At 40.0% G+C, this 16,351-nt stretch overlaps 1 protein-coding gene across 1 annotated transcript; it reads left to right on the plus strand.

Moving 5' to 3' along the window:
* The first annotated feature begins 5,137 nt into the window (after nucleotides 1-5,137).
* On the plus strand, nucleotides 5,138-15,782 carry LOC308307809 (RCC1 and BTB domain-containing protein 1-like). The gene is made up of 12 exons (XM_080753106.1): nucleotides 5,138-5,236; nucleotides 5,904-6,147; nucleotides 6,480-6,630; nucleotides 7,177-7,343; nucleotides 9,269-9,427; nucleotides 9,503-9,610; nucleotides 10,309-10,451; nucleotides 11,121-11,311; nucleotides 11,941-12,067; nucleotides 12,468-12,619; nucleotides 12,921-13,051; nucleotides 14,118-15,782. The coding sequence occupies exons 2-12, from the start codon at nucleotides 6,022-6,024 to the stop codon at nucleotides 14,256-14,258; spliced, it is 1,596 nt and encodes a 531-aa protein (XP_080609232.1). The 5' UTR covers nucleotides 5,138-5,236; nucleotides 5,904-6,021; the 3' UTR covers nucleotides 14,259-15,782.
* Nucleotides 15,783-16,351: the final 569 nt, after the last annotated feature.

Here is a 16,351-nt window from a genome sequence, read left to right on the forward strand (position 1 = left end):
TGTGTGGTGGGCCTAAAGCTGGCCGCACACTAGCCGATAATCGGGCTATTTAATTACCCTCCCGACAATCGGGCTGCCACCGACTGAAACGGGCCCGACAATCGGGCATGAACGTCGTCTAGCGTGAGGTCTCACAGATCCACTCGGAGCCCAGCCGAGTGGCTCGGAGGACGATCGGGGGTAGCCCGACTCTTTTCAAACATGTTTGATATTTTCCTGGATCAGTACTGGTCTGGAATAGCAGCAGGGGACTGATTGAAAATAGGTAGCCTACAGCAGCCGCGCAAGTCTCTGAGCATCTGAGTGACAGAGCTATCTCTTTTTCTCTCTCCACACACACACACACACACACACACACACACACACACACACACACACACACACACACACACACACACACACACACACACACACACACACACACACACACACACACACACACACACACACACACACACACACGAAATCAATCAATCAATCAACAAAGACGTAAAACTAGGCCAAACCAATTAGTGCAAGTCTGGACTCGCTAATAACTTTCCAGCTCTGCTCTCCTCCTCCAACTCCAATTAAGTTACATTAAACTTATGGTTCTCACTCTCAAATGTATGATACACCTGTGCATTCTCCATGTTTCCACCTCAAAATGCTGGATTACAGTTCTTCAAATGGACCAGACAGAACCGTCCTCTCTCTCTCTCTCTCTCTCTCTCTCTCTCTCTCTCTCTCTCTCTCTCTCTCTCTCTCTCTCTCTCTCTCTCTCTCTCTCTCTCTGGGACATTGGATGTGGATCTCCGTGCCCTCGGATCTTTTTTTAATGATTATATTTGATTGATCCATCCGCCCACACCGCGATAATTTAAAGACAGGGGAAATCATGATTGAAAGCCTAGGCCATGGCCACTAAAGTAAAAGCAGACACGTGCCTGTCTTGAACTTGAACCTGTCTTGAACTTGAACCGTCCGTGGTGGAAGGAAGCAGCCTACAACAGCAGCTCACCCCACGTCAGTCACTTTCTCTGATGGTCCGTGCACGGTGCAGTTATGTAATCTCTACTCCTTTCAAGTTCCAATTGGCCATAGGTACAGCATGTAGCTTAATTAATGGGCCATCATCAACTCGTTGTTTGATCTACCAGCTGGGTTAACAACTCCTGGCTACTCCGGGCACAGCGCGCCCCGCATAGCCAGGCGTTTCGTATTTTAACAGACAGCAGGTTTAGAAAATATGCGCGCACGTTACCTTAACTATTATAAAATAAAATGACTTTATCAAAACTGACAATGATAAACCTGGAGCGGACATGAAAGAAACATAATGGATATAGGCTAGGCCTAATAATAGGCCTTTCCTTTTTAAAGCATTGCAGTATATTTGGGACTGAAAACTAGTCCCCCCCCCCGCAAAAAAAAAGCAATACACATAAATACACTGCTTATTATTTCAAATAATGATCCACATCCATCCTCCCAGGTTGTATCATGATTGCTTGCGATGGGAATTAAAACTCAATGGTCGCGAGTTTGTTTTATATCAGCAGAAATAGTCACTACCAGTCAGTCACAGACTGGAGTGGGAACAGCACACGAGTGCAAGTAGGCCTACACGCCCACTGCCTGATCTACAAACCCTACAATGTGGCGCGGAGGGACGCAGTTTGATCTTGGAGATCTGATATGTTCTCTGCGCAACACAGTCATACGACTAATCATAAATCAGGCACCCTGGGAAGCACCAGCAGACAGCGCGCAGCACTTGACTTTAGCAGTGGAGAGAGAGGGGGAAAGTCGATCAGAGTTGATCCATGGATGAACATGAAACGCGTCAAAGTGAACTCATAGTCATAGTATCATTTGAAGCTTTTTTTTTTCGTTGCGTGAGGCAATGGTGTGTTTGTGAGTGGATAACATAATGTGTTTGTTTGTATGTGCGTCTGCGCGCGTGTTGCAAGGCGAAGCTCTCGGAACAGTGACGTTTTGTATTCATTATATAAATTATTTATCTATTATTGCTGTGTTTGGGCCCGACTCAATCGGAATAGAATCCTGTAGCGTGCGGTGCGCCCGACTGTTCAAAACGGCTAGTGTGAGCCCGTTTAGATTCTCTGGCCAGATAATCTGAAAAAATGATCCTGTAGTGTTTAATTCTACCCGATTCAGTCGGGCCCGATTATCGTGTAGTGTATGGCCAGCTTAAGTCTGTTTTGATTTCAGCAGCCGGTTTGCTGGTGGTATTAAGCTGTTCCTGGCCCTGTTGGTGTTTGGATCATACTGAATATCAGCCGGCAGGAGTGTAACAACTATATATTTAAAGTTTTAAACTCCAATCACATGCTCACCTTTCATGAAGCACCAGTGAAGTTGCATTTTGATATATAAGTGCACATTTTCTTCATTTCATACTTTTCTTTTAAAGTCAAATGAGTCGTGATTTCTAAATTGTGTAGTTGCAATGTAAAAAAAAAATAGGATTATGATGGAAGATTGGCTGGATGTGTAGGCTAAGTGATGAATGGGGTTTAGTAGCAACTCATAATTTAAGAACGAATGATGTAATAACAGTTAATAATGTTAATCTAATGAAAGCTCATGAAGTAATAAGCACATATAATGAAATTGAAATCATGAGCACATAACATAAACATGGTTTCATTCCACAAGGGAAATTCAGTTTTCAGTATTATCGTGAGTGATTGCCAGGGCCTGGATTCATACCTGCAACCTCCCGGTTCCCCAGTAGTCACTCTACCCATTGAGCCATGGCTGAGCTCCTTCAAATAGCACCATGGTTCTAAAACATCTTCATGTCAAGGACGCCCAAATTGATTACATATTTGGCCCCAATCTGAAACTATTTGGGGCCATAAGAAAGATTTGTATTTAAAAGTTTTTAAAAATAACAACTTTTCAAAACTTAATTGATTCACAGGAATCAATCCTGTGACCTTCTGTATTTTTGTCCCTGTTGGCTTTGTTGAGAATCAGACACATTCAGGTTGTAAATAAAACACTGAATTCTCTTTATCCCTCAGTTTCAATCCATCATTTCACTGGAATCGACTGGATACCATGTTATTGGTAGTAGCTGAAAAGTGGGAGAAATCAGTCATCAACATGAAAACTCAAATGTATAGACCTACAGTATTGGCCGCAGACCTCCATCTGAAAATATGTTGTGCTTGGGGGGCCATAAGAAGGGTTTGTGTTTAAAATTGTGTTGAAAATGTTGATCTGCTATCTAAAGGATTTTTGTCTCTCAAGAACTCAGTTAAAGGATCGACCTTTTCTTTGACGATGGCTAGCTAGATTGATAGGATTTGAACCCAGGGCCTTTGGACAAACAGAGCATCTCAACACGCACTCAATCAATGTTCATGTTCCTGCATGTTCAAATAGGCTAATGTACGTCTACTTTTACTGTCTTTACATTATATCCAACCATTTTCTAAAGCATTAATTTATCCTTCTCTGCGGACCTGTATCAGAATAAATTATAACTTTGGCTTTGAGAGGTCTTTCAGATTAAACTCTGCCTTCTTGGTGATGATTAACATGGACTTGCCACCTTCTGATAAGCAAATACGTTTACTTTACCCCAGGAGGAGTCTCCAGGAAAAAAAGGAAAAGGGGTAGGCCTACCCGGTGAAACATTAACACGACTCTGACCCGATCTGACCCTGATTGTAGAGGATGGTGTTGAAAAACATCCTGCTGTTTCAAAACAATCAATATATTTATATATATATATATTTTTTTATTTTTATTAAATCTTTATGCAAATATCATGACATACAAGACAATACAAAACAGACAATACAGTACAGTACAACACAAATACAAACACAAACGACAAGTTATCAATACATCAATACAAAACAAATCATAGCCAGGGGGAATTACTAAACGAAAATATTAAACAGTGAACACAAAAGAGTCGTTTTTTCAGCCTTCTTATTTTTTGAGTCACGAATTGTTTGAATATACTGCTTGGCTTCAATCTCAAATACCATGAATAATGGCTTAGAGTGACTAAATTTAGACTTATGGATATGAAATTTGTCCAGAATTATTATTAAATTAATTATAAATACCTCATGTCTTTTCTTGTTACAATTACTATCATAGCCAAACAGCACATTCTGCCAATAAAGATTAAAGTCAGGGTCAATATTATCAACAATAAAACGAGATACATCTTTCCAAAATGTGTTGGTGTGGTCACAACTCCAAAACAAATGCAACACTGTCTCTGGATATACTTCACATAATGAACAATTAACACAAATATCTCTCTTGAACCTGCGAAGATAGTGACTTGTAGGATAGTACCTATGTAACATTTTAAAAGAGATTTCCCTCACTTTGTTGGTAAGAAGATATTTGTATGGAAGATTCCAAATAACTTTCCAGTTCAAGTTATCTACAAATCTGGACCAATAGGATATTACATAAGGTGTAATGTCTCTCTGGAACAAAGCCCTTATGTTCCGGTTGGCATTTTTACATTTGGTGACAGGCAGACACTACCCACCAGGGTTTCTACAGGATCAAATAATGTCATGTTATATGTTATATGTTCTCTCTGTCTCTTTAAGGAGCATTAGCATTCCATCAGGAATAGCTCCCATAACAGTTGCATACTCCTTTGGGGTAACAGGAATGCCAAAGGTACCAAGAAATCCATAGTAACTTAACAATACGCCATTCCTGTCAAGTAACTGATTTACACAGATAATATTATTACCAAACCAGTTGTCATAAAACAGAGATCTATTTTTAAACAAGATGCACCTATTATTCCAGATGTAGCCAAAACAATCAATATATATTCCATAGTTACAGTTAGTATAGCCTCGTGAACCAGGCTTTTATTTTGGCGATCGGAAAAAAAATATACAGTTAGTATGACAAAACACTGTCATAATATGGAAGTATTACATGCAATTATGCATAACTGAACTAAATACACATATATCTCTCTCTCTATATATATATACCTATTATGTTGTATTTTTAGAAATAAACATGGAGAAATCAACTAAACTCATTTCGGTCTTTGATTATTCTTGTCTTTTGATCACATGGTAACGTGGATGTTTTTCTCCCCGCTTCCGCAAACAGTCGTCATCAAAAGTCAGAAAGCTCACCAGCAGCAGCAGCAGCACTGCAGGCCAGTACGGTAACGTTATGGTTGATCACAGCTGTCAACATCACAGAAGGACGCATCTCGTAGCAGGTGGATTTAAATAGAAATCTAACGTTTTATTTCATAATGTCAATCTTAAATCGTGTCTTCTCTAACGCATTAAATGCCACCAACAATTGGATTAGGAGTAGCATTTAGCCTCTTTTAGCTTAGCTTGGCGTGTCGCTCTACTTTAACTTTATTGTTGTTGTGATGTCAATCAAGGCCGCTTGCAGTGCTGAGTACTGCATTTCTAAACAATGGATAACGCTAGCCAACTAACTGCTACTGTACCTATCACATCGTTAGGTCATCTTTAGCTTTGATTGATGGATTGATTGATTGAATACTTTATTAGATGTTTTGTATGGGTTGCAGGCAGGGTGTGTTTTGAATCAAGTTGGCTTGCAGCTTTCCCACGCTGTCAAGCTGTCTGGCATAGAGGCTCTCACCTCTTTAGTTAAACAAGTATGAGAGATGTGAGAGGTATGATTGATTTGTAACTCGTATAAATATCGTAATTTTCTTATTTTCAAGTTAACTTTCTTACATCTAGTACTTTCACACTAGACCAGTCCAGAGTTACTGCAAGAGCAGTGGTTCCATCTTCTCCTCACTCTGATGTACTGGTTTTTATCTAATAGTAATTATGTATTGGCAAAAACATTTCATATTTTTTTATCTTGTCTTTTATCTCACCCCAATCCTTGTCAACAAGCTGTGGGGATACTGGCAATTTTGCCTACCTATTCCCTCCCCCTAGCCCTCTCCCCTGTCCTTCCTTTGGTGTGAGGGAGCTGCCTCCTCTTTGCAAACATCACCACAAGCAGGACGTCATGGTGGATGTGACCAAATGGCCCCTCTTCAGCCTGATGGGGCCCCGGGAGCTTTGTTCCATACGGAAGGTCTGTGTGTTTGGAACATCTGCCAATGAGGTCATTTACATCAACAGCGATGACGAGGTGAGGGTCCAATGTCAAAAGGAGGGTCGGAAAACAAGAGAACTTTTGCTCACTTTTATAGATTAATTCTGAATTCCTGGTTTGCATGTAAATGGAAGAAATTGCATGATATATATGACTTACTGGTATTTCTAAAAATGCTTATCGATTACCTGTGGGTCTGTGTTGTTTCATAGTGGGATGCAATGGCCTGCTAGCACTGCTCACAGACGGTCTGTGAATAAGTGTGTGTGTATGTGGCCTATCTACTTTCTTTGGGGCTGTCACAGCATTTGGACATGATGATGATTATCTGTAAACTATGTATCTTCATCCCATCTCGATGCATGCAGGTGTATGTGTTTGGATTGAATTGCAGTAACTGCCTGGGAACGGGGGACACCCTGAGCACCATTGTACCCAAGAAGCTTGACTTCCTGAGCGGAAGGAAGGTTGTCAGCTTGAGCTATGGCAGTGGACCCCACATCCTGCTGGCCACTGAAGGTAACAGTACTTTTGGGGCAATCAGTGAAATTGTCAACATGCTGCAGAATGGGTTTAATCCAGGGGTCTTCAACGTCGGCCAAGGCCAAGGACCATTGAGCGAGAGATGAAGCAGGGACCCCCACAACCTTTTCATAGATTCCATATAGTTTAATCGTTGACAGCACAATCATCAGTGTATTTTGGATTCATATCAATTTGTTTTCAGATATTTAACCACTTGAACCGTCAATAGTTAATAAACTTGACCTTTCACTCTTTACTTGGTCTGCTCTTTTCCCCGCTACACCAAAGCTCTTTGCCGAAAATAGCCTATCTACAAACTCTGCAAGGCGTTGTGAGCTTGTAGATCGGCTATTTTTGGCTAAAGTTCTCAGAATATGGACACTACGGTTCAAGTGGTTAATATAAAAATCACTCAAAGATTTGGAGGACCCCCTGTAGTAACTCTGAATCTGAGGACCCCCTAGGGGTCCCGGACCCCCTGTTGAAGACCCCTGGTTTAATCAATGAAGAATGACTTTAACAAACATTTTTATGTTTCAGAGGGAGAGCTGTTTGCATGGGGCCATAACGGCTACAGCCAGTTGGGAAACGGGACCACCAACCAGGGAGTGGCTCCTGTGCTTGTGTCAGCCAACCTGATTAATAAGAAGGTCACAGAGGTAGCTTGTGGGTCTCACCACTCTATGGCTTTGACTGACACAGGAGAGGTGAGAGAAAGTAACACCCCCCTTCCCTCAATGACCATACATGAAGCTAGATTAGGGTGACCATATTTTCAGCCGCTTAAACCGGGACGCGAACCACTGTTGTCTAAAACCGGGACCCTAAAACCAATGCGCACGTTACCGTGCACGCACGTGGCCATTCTCTAACAATTGTGCACACACACATACATGCAGGGTTGCATACAGGCAGTGAGTGATTGACAAACAGCCTCAGCGTTGAATTCAGACACGCAATGAATTTGTTCATGTTTTCTGATTGGTTAGGTGAGCATGTTTTCACGAAAAAAAAGAACTTGATAAATGTCTATGCAGTTACTATTATTTTAATTCTGGCAAAAACCGGGACAATTTTGTAGTGAATTTTGAAAACCGGGACACATTAGTGTTTTAGAGATGGTTGTCGGGACACCGGGACACGCAGCTTGAAAACGGAACAGCACTTAGGTTTTACAAACGTTTTTTTACTGATTAGGTGCGTGGTCTACCTATGTTATTGTTTTTTCTAGATTGATATTCCTATGCATTGTTATATTGTTGTTGATGTACTGACATATTATCTTGCTTATTATATTGATGTATTACCTGCTTATTGTAAGTCGCTTTGGATTAAAAGCATCTGCTAAATGCCTAAATTGTAATTGTAGCAAGGCATCTGAATCAAGTTGTATGGCCTAACAACAGAATTATACAGCACATACCTCACTCATCAAAGTTCTTAGCTGTTTGAAAAGCTATTACGAGAGGGCTGTTACAAAATCCTTCCTAACCCAAACTAAGGTAATCCAGCTATGGTTCTCGGCTCTGATTCCTGTTCTGTGAAGCAGTACTTTGTCCCACTGACCGTTATTGGAGCCTAAACCCAATCGCAACATTTGTTTATCCCCACGTATAATAAGCTGTGCTATGAGGCCTTTAAATTGTGCAAGTAGTGGAGCGACCTGAACAGATAAAAACAACAACATTTCTAATGTTGTCGACAGCGGAATGACGAACCCTTGTTCCTCATTCCTCTGACAGAAGTCTGAAGAAGAGCCTGTGTTACTCAACACACAACTTTTTGACAGATTAAATGTGCTGCTTCAATTTCACTTATTTTTGGATAGCGCACCCATCCGAATGGTCTTGAAAGGTGCATGTTGTTTTTATAATTGTATACCTTGATAAAGGCTACTCCTGAAACGTGGGAACTGAAGTAGTAGTAGTTTGTTGAAGATAAATCCTATTCCAGCCAACTACTTGGTTCTCCTAGTTGAGCATAGCTACTTACTGGTGACAAATGAAAGGAAAAAACAACAGGGATGACAATAGCAATGACACATCATAAAATCTGCCACTGTTTGATGAGTCTTAAGCAAATGTACGTGCATTAACTAACAACAAATGAAATAGTTATTGAAACAAACAAAACATTCCGCAATATTTACTTCACTTTACGTCACTTGCCTTCTGTCTGATAGAATAATGTGAGGGCCTAGTAATAATAAGTGTTATCAGCAAGGCAGACTTCAGAATGGGCCAAGAATATTACATTCGGTGCATCTCTAAGATGGATTGGTTAAAATAAGGTTTTATTTATTAAAATACGTTTCAGATTACAGATTTATTAGGTCACCAGTCTATAATCAAAGACACCTTTATATGGCTACAGTGCTGGCGGTGAGGAGGACTGAGGACCTTCTCCAATTAAGAAAAGAAAATCAATAGGAACAGTTGAGTTGCCATGTGGAGTAGAGCTGTCATATTTGGATTGGCAAGAGACTGCACTGTCAGGTGTCCATTAGCAGTACAGTAGATGGAAAAGAATACATCTCATCTCACATTATACAAAACAGAGAAAACAACTTTTCTGTAACTAACTCTTGCTGTAACTAATGTTTTTGTTTTCTTCCTAACCTGCCCTCTAACAGGTGTATGCATGGGGCTACAATAACTGTGGTCAGGTGGGCTCTGGCTCCACAGCTAACCAGCCCACACCCAGGAGAGTGGCCAACTGCCTGCAGAACAAGGTGTCAGTCCGTATCAGCTGTGGACAGACTTCCTCTTTGGCAGTGATTGACAATGGAGAGGTGAGTGCCTCATTTGTGGCAAGGCTGATAGGCTGTTGCTATCAACACTGGAATCATTTCATTTTGTTTTCTCAGGTATATGGTTGGGGTTATAATGGGAATGGCCAACTTGGACTGGGCAATAATGGGAATCAACTCACTCCATGTCGCCTAGTGGCCCTACAAGGTTTTTGTGTGCAACAGGTGAGACGCTGTCACTGTTTAAATGTTCTTCTGTGCTATTTAATTAAAAAGTCAGCTTACTTTCAGAGGCCATTTTACCATTACCACAACCTCTATCAACATTAACCGTAACTCAATTGTGGTCTGGCATCTTTGTGAGAATGGAGGTACTCCAAAATACATAATGTATATAGTATGGTCCTACAAAGACCACTTTTAACCTGGTGGCTCTATTGTGTGCAACTATTTTGAAAATAGCTGATCAGCTGCTTTTGCCACGTGGCACCGGTGACAGCGAAAGTAAATCAGGCTTATGTGGTTAAGGATTGAACATGATTACAAGGGGAAGTAAAAAGTACATTCCTTTGTTCTAAAGTAGACTTATTTTGGCTTGTTCAATGTCTTGGTGAGTAAAATGATAGTTTTTTTTTTTCAATAATATTTTTTATTGACAAAAAAAAGACAAGACAGACAGACAGCTCAGCTCAGACACGTTGCAAAAGCAAAGGACACAGGTATCAATGTACATTTCTTTAGATTATATACAGTATAACAATATGCATATGGAATTACACTCATATACATACATTATGTAAAAAGTGATGTTCCTATCTTATACATCAAGGTTAGCAGTATCACTTCTGTTAAGGAACCCTATTGTCAAGGTCTCAGCTGAGTAAAATGATAGTTAACCGACTAACTGTACCCTTTTGCTCCAGATTGTCTCTGGTTACGCACATTCCCTAGCACTAACAGATGAAGGGCTGCTGTTTGCATGGGGTGCCAACACATATGGACAGCTGGGCACTGGCAACAAGAGCAACCAGCTCAGCCCTGTCCAAATCCTGACAGAGAAAGAGAGGTGAAAGAAAGACCTCAATACACATATCGTCACTGTCATGCAGAAACCTTGTATATCCAAGTTTCAGATTTGTACCTTTCTTTTTTCATAAAGTATCATCGTACAAGACTGTCGCGCAAAACTTGTGTGCTTGTAGATCGTGCTATTTTCTCTATTTTTAATCATTTTTAAAATGATAAATGCAAAACAAACGGTTTTGGACAAATATGCAATTGTCAGTCTGCCAAACGCGCACTGACTAGGCTTGTCGCTATTATTACATAATCGGCTAAACGCAATTATTTTAGATAATCGCAATTATTTTGCATAATCGTCATAATCTTTACCATGTTGAAAAGTTTTCATACATTTTCATAAATAGTGCCAATAGCAGATTGCTCACATGAGCTTAATTTTGAATGAAATAAATAAATAAATATGGGCTTTTCTTTGCATAGTACATTATTGATTACTGGTATCAATTGTTCAGTAATTTCTTTGTATATTTAAGTTGTCACATCTACCCCTTACAAGTTTTGTTTACAAAGCCTAAAAGCCAAACAGAAATTAACTAAGGAAAATTTGAATTAATTAAATCGTTCATAACAGTTATTTGTGGGATAATTAAGTAAAACGTAATGATCGTGATAGGCCTAACACTTGACACCTCGCCTATGGTATCCTTGACAGAATTGTGGAGATTGCTGCCTGCCACTCGACACATACATCAGCTGCTAAGACACAGAGTGGTCAGGTGTACATGTGGGGCCAGTGCAGGGGCCAGTCCATCGTACTGCCCCACCTCACGCACTTCACTTGCACTGACGATGTGTTTGGCTGCTTTGCAACGCCCTCAGTTATGTGGAGACTACTTTCCATGGGTAAGGAATAACATAGCATTGCTCCAGCTTTTCTTTGTCTGAATGTCTGAAGTAAAAAAAGATCAAGATATACATACGTCTGCCCTGCATTAATGCTATAGTAGGCTTCCTTGCCTGGCCGCGGTCTTAGTAGGGGTGTGAACTAAAACTGACAAAAAACGAAAACGAAATAAAAACTAAGCTATGATGATGAAAACTGAGGCTGAATATATTGACAATTTAGTCAACAAATAAAAACTAAAAAATGTTGGGCAGGGACTAGTGGCGAAGAGATCCAGTAGAACTAAAAGACAAGATCTTGTAGATCGGTTATTTCCAGCATGCAAGTGTAAAATCAGCCATTATGACGTCATCAATGCCCGCCGAAATACATTTTCCTCGTCAAAATCAACTGTAGATTTAGTCAACTAAAACATAAAAGTAAAACATTTCAAAAGATTAAAAGATATATATTTTGCTATCAAAATAAACACTAGTGTGAACAATTTGTAGCTGGGGTGGTACTTCTGCTTGATGATACGGTGAGCTTTTGCTCCCATGCCATTATGCATTATTACACTACCTTTTTACAATTTATGACCAAATCTCATTAATGACGCCCAATGTGTGCATGTGTGTTCCCTCTCCAGAGCATGATGACTTTCTGACTGTGGCCCAGTCACTGAAGAAAGAGTTTGACAGCCCTGAGACAGCTGACCTTAAATTCAGTGTGGATGGCAAATACATATACGTCCACAAAGCAATTCTCAAGATCCGGTAAGGGTTTTAACCGCATATAGGGAAAAGATCAGAACACCTGTTAAGGTGGTTGCACACTGCTGCGTTTTTCGTTGCGAAATGCGTTTTTCAGGCAAGGAGAGAGAGAGAGATAGAGAGAGCAAGGGACCGAGTGGTGCGCGAAACGGGCGGCAGTGTGCAAACGTGACTGACATAACGTGAGGTTGATTTTTTTATTTGCGTGCTCCGAAATTCAGTCCGATATTCGGCCCGAAAAACGCAGCAGTGTGCAACCAGCTTTAGACCAGTGACAAAATGGGGTTTGCACATTTTGTACACATTTTACAATCTTTTTAAATCTTATTCAAAGATTAAGGTTAAAATTACTTTTTAAAACGATATGGACACAAAACATTTCTGTGCCCCTGTCTTTCTGCAGATGTGAGCATTTCAGATCCATGTTCCAGTCCCACTGGACTGAAGACATGAAGGAGGTGATAGAGATAGATCAGTTCTCCTATCCGGTGTATCGCTCCTTCCTGGAGTTCCTCTACACAGACAACGTGGAGCTGCCTCCTGAGGATGCCATTGGTCAGTCCCTTTCACATCCCATACCTCTGGCTTTCTGTCACTACTAGTAAGTTGGCTGTATTCGCCAATAGAGACCCAGGTCGAACTAGTCCCTGATTCGACAGCTAGAATTACAAGGACGTCAGATGATGAATGCAATCAATTACCATAGGATTGAAAACCAGCGATACCATTTTGGAACCACTGCGGTAGTCCGGCAGGCCAATAACTGACTAATTATTAGTCAGTGCTTACCATGAACCAGTTATTTCACTCACACTACCTACCGTACATGTAACTGCATCTGCCGTGTCACTCTCAGGCCTGCTGGACCTGGCCACGTCATATTGTGAAAACCACCTGAAACGTCTGTGTCAGCACATCATAAAGAGGGGGATCACGGTGGAGAATGCCTTCTCTTTGCTCTCGGCGGCTGTGCGCTACGATGCAGAGGTCAGTCTCTAACGAACTGGTAGACATTTAAAAGGAAATCAATAGAACCGATGCCTACACTGCCCTACAAAGGCAGAGTGCAGTAACTACGTTTTCGGACACACCGACTTATTTGTGGCGCCCAAAGGTCAAATTAGCCTTCATGATATTGGGGGATGAACAATTAGCTCAATAACAAATATAAAATCAGTGTAATATCACTTGTATGTCTATATCTCATTTGGCTGATCAGCTGTAACATTTTTAAACCCATTTTTCAGTGAAATTCGTGAACGTAGTTACTGCACTCTGCCAGTATACAAAACCATTCTACCTGTTAAGTGATTATTAAACTGCTTAATTTAAATTGTAATTTTCTGAGTTCACAAAATGCCTCACATGGACCACAAAGGATTATAACAATGTACATCAACTATGGACATAATAAGAAAATAATATATACCGTATTTTCCAGACTATAAGGCGCACCGGACTATAAGGCGCACTGTGTCAATGAATGGTCTATTTTCGAACTGTTTTCATATATAAGGCGCACCTGACTATAAGGCGCACATAATAGACGCTACCGTTGCGTTATGCATCCAACAGATGGAGATGTGCTAAAGGGAATGTCAATGTCAATGAATGATCCATATATAAGGCGCACTGGACTATAAGGCGCACTGTAGTTTTTTGAGAAAATTAAAGGCTTTTAAGTGCGCCTTATAGTCCGGAAAATACGGGTATATATACAAAAGTCGAATCATCTCGACACCGTAAAAACAGACCAAAAAAAGACATGGATCTCTTTGACATCTTGTAAGATTGATTCAACTGAAATATTTCACACACACCTTTGGTGATTGGCCGCTTGTTCTAAAACTGACATTGAGTGGTGTTCCTGTAGAAGTTAATAGAATTTATCTTTGAAAAAAGTATTCTGCCAGAGAAGCACCAGCAGCACTTTGAGATTAAAATACAGATTTTTTTGAGTCAGTTGGGATTGCCAGACTTGAGTCCAGGCCTTTAGGGCGACACAAGCTGCTAGTTCCACTTGCTTATTTGTGTTTTCCTTGTTGAAATGTAGGATCTGGAGGACTTCTGCTTCAAATTTTGTGTGAACCACTTGACAGAGGTGACCCAGACTGCTGCCTTCTGGCAGATAGATGGCAATATGCTCAAAGACTTCATCTGCCGAGCCAGCCGCTGTGGAGCCTTTAAGAACTGACCTCAAGATAAGATGAGAGATCATGAGACCGCAGGATCGGACAATGGTGACACTCGGTAGTCAGTTCCTCCACTGGATTCCACCCAGCTTTGTCGATGAGAGCTTTTCACACAGTATTTGAGGATGCACAGCACTCAAGACTGTAGATCCTTACATTACTCTCATGGACTTGACTCATCTCATTCCAGAGCAAGAACCAGCACCATGTGGGAGCTAGACAATCTACATTAATTTGGCCCACCTAATTACCCCACTATTGGGTGATCTAATTAGCTGCTGTTTTTGCCGAAGTGCCTGACTGGCTATTGATGAGCATGCATTCAATGTGAAGCAGAGACTGACACAGTTGCGGTGTATATTATTGCTGTCCAACTGTTACTTTTAAGGAAATGGAAGAGAGAACCTGTGTTCCAATAGTTACTTACTCACAAGCTCATTTTCATAGGTTAAATGTGTATAAAGCGCACACACATTTAACCACTTTATTTAATTAAAGTAACATTATTTTCTTTCTGCATTATTTCCATAGTTATTAGTGGTGGGAGAGACAGGAAAGTTAGTTTGCATATTACGCCAATGTGGTATGCACCAAAACCATTTGCACCCCATATTGAACACTTAAAGGAGCTATAGTCAACTTTTTCATTGTAGGGCCGACACTTTGTTTACATCCTAGTCTATAGACTAGAATGTAAACAAAGTGTCGGTCTGACAATGGCCAAAATTATTATTCTATCATTATTTTATGCTTTTTGTGGTCATTTTTGAATAGAAACAAATTATATGAAGCTTATTTTTTTATAAAATATTTCCGAAACATTTTTATTTTAGCATCCGTTTTTCAAGAAAAAGTTGACTATAGCTCCTTTAACCTGGCATACCCATATAGGCAGGTCATTATAGGAAAACGTTCATATAACAATCCATTCTGAGCTTGTAGCTTGACTATTCTTGTATAAAAAGTATAAAATAGGGCATTCATTTCTGGAATATAAATTTCCATTTTAACAAAATAAAATATGGAGATGGAAGGGTTACACCCAACAGCGATAACATGCAAGTACTCAAAGGCATTGCCTCACCATGCTTTGTTGCATTTTCTTCTTTTCCCACTTCTAAGGATTCCATTTGATTGTTCTTGAATGGTTGGACTTTTGTTCTTTTTGGCAAACTATCCAGATTTTTAAGTTATTTCTCCTCAATGGGCTTATATGCACTGAGCATAAAAATACAAAATACACAGGCCACGTATATATTGAGGTTGGGGGATTGGTTTTGTTTGCACTTCTTGATTCTAGTTTAGAACCAGTTTTTGAAAACTGCTTGATTAAACTTGAGTTGTACTGTATTTTTAGTGCCTTTATTTCTCTATTTTTTACCATTTCTATTATTTTATTGCTGTAATTTACTGCTTATTATACTGCAAAGATACATTTTTGTTGATTGGGATATCTTTTTTATTAATGAATGCAGAATCAGATTCTGGCTTCCACATCTTTTGTTCATTGACAAACTGCCAATAAATATTTGCAGGAAAATTATACAAGCTTCTTATTCTGTCTATATAATTAAGAAAGCAACATGGCCTTGTTCCTTTATCAGATATTGGTCACAGAATGGTACAGCGCTGCACTATGCCTATATGTATGTTATAAATCAATTGAGATTAATCAGTGAACGACACGGAAGTTGGTCGTTTACTAGGCTAGGTGTGGACAGGCCTTTACTGACTTTTCACTTTCTCATTTGCACTCGATAAGGGTGTCTGCTACATGTCTAAATCGTAATTTAGGCCCAGTTTAAAGAAAAGATTGCTGGTATTGGCTCTTTGAAAGATATTTTCTAGCATGTCAAATTCAGTGGTGGAAAGTAACTACGTACATTAATTCGACTGGAGTAATACTGGGATATTTCCAATTTTCACTTCTACTCTACATCATCTCAGAAGGCAAATATTGGACTTTTACTCCACTATCGAAACTTAACCTTTGGCCATTTTCTAAACGTTTTTATATGCAACTTGTGAAATGGGACATAACATTTTAATGCAAGTACTAAATTTGTAATACCAGACTTTTACTTACGTAACCAAG

This window comes from Nannobrachium achirus (assembly GCF_963921795.1).
Source record: "Nannobrachium achirus genome assembly, chromosome: 22".
NCBI lineage: Eukaryota > Metazoa > Chordata > Actinopteri > Myctophiformes > Myctophidae > Nannobrachium > Nannobrachium achirus.

Coding starts and splice junctions, on each gene's coding strand:
- LOC308307809 (XM_080753106.1), top strand. CDS start 6,022: ATGGTGGATGTGACCAAATGGCCCCTCTTCAGCCTGATGGGGCCCCGG. Junction 9,611..10,308: donor AAGGTTTTTGTGTGCAACAG/GTGAGACGCTGT, acceptor CTTTTGCTCCAG/ATTGTCTCTGGTTACGCACA. Junction 10,452..11,120: donor ATCCTGACAGAGAAAGAGAG/GTGAAAGAAAGA, acceptor TATCCTTGACAG/AATTGTGGAGATTGCTGCCT.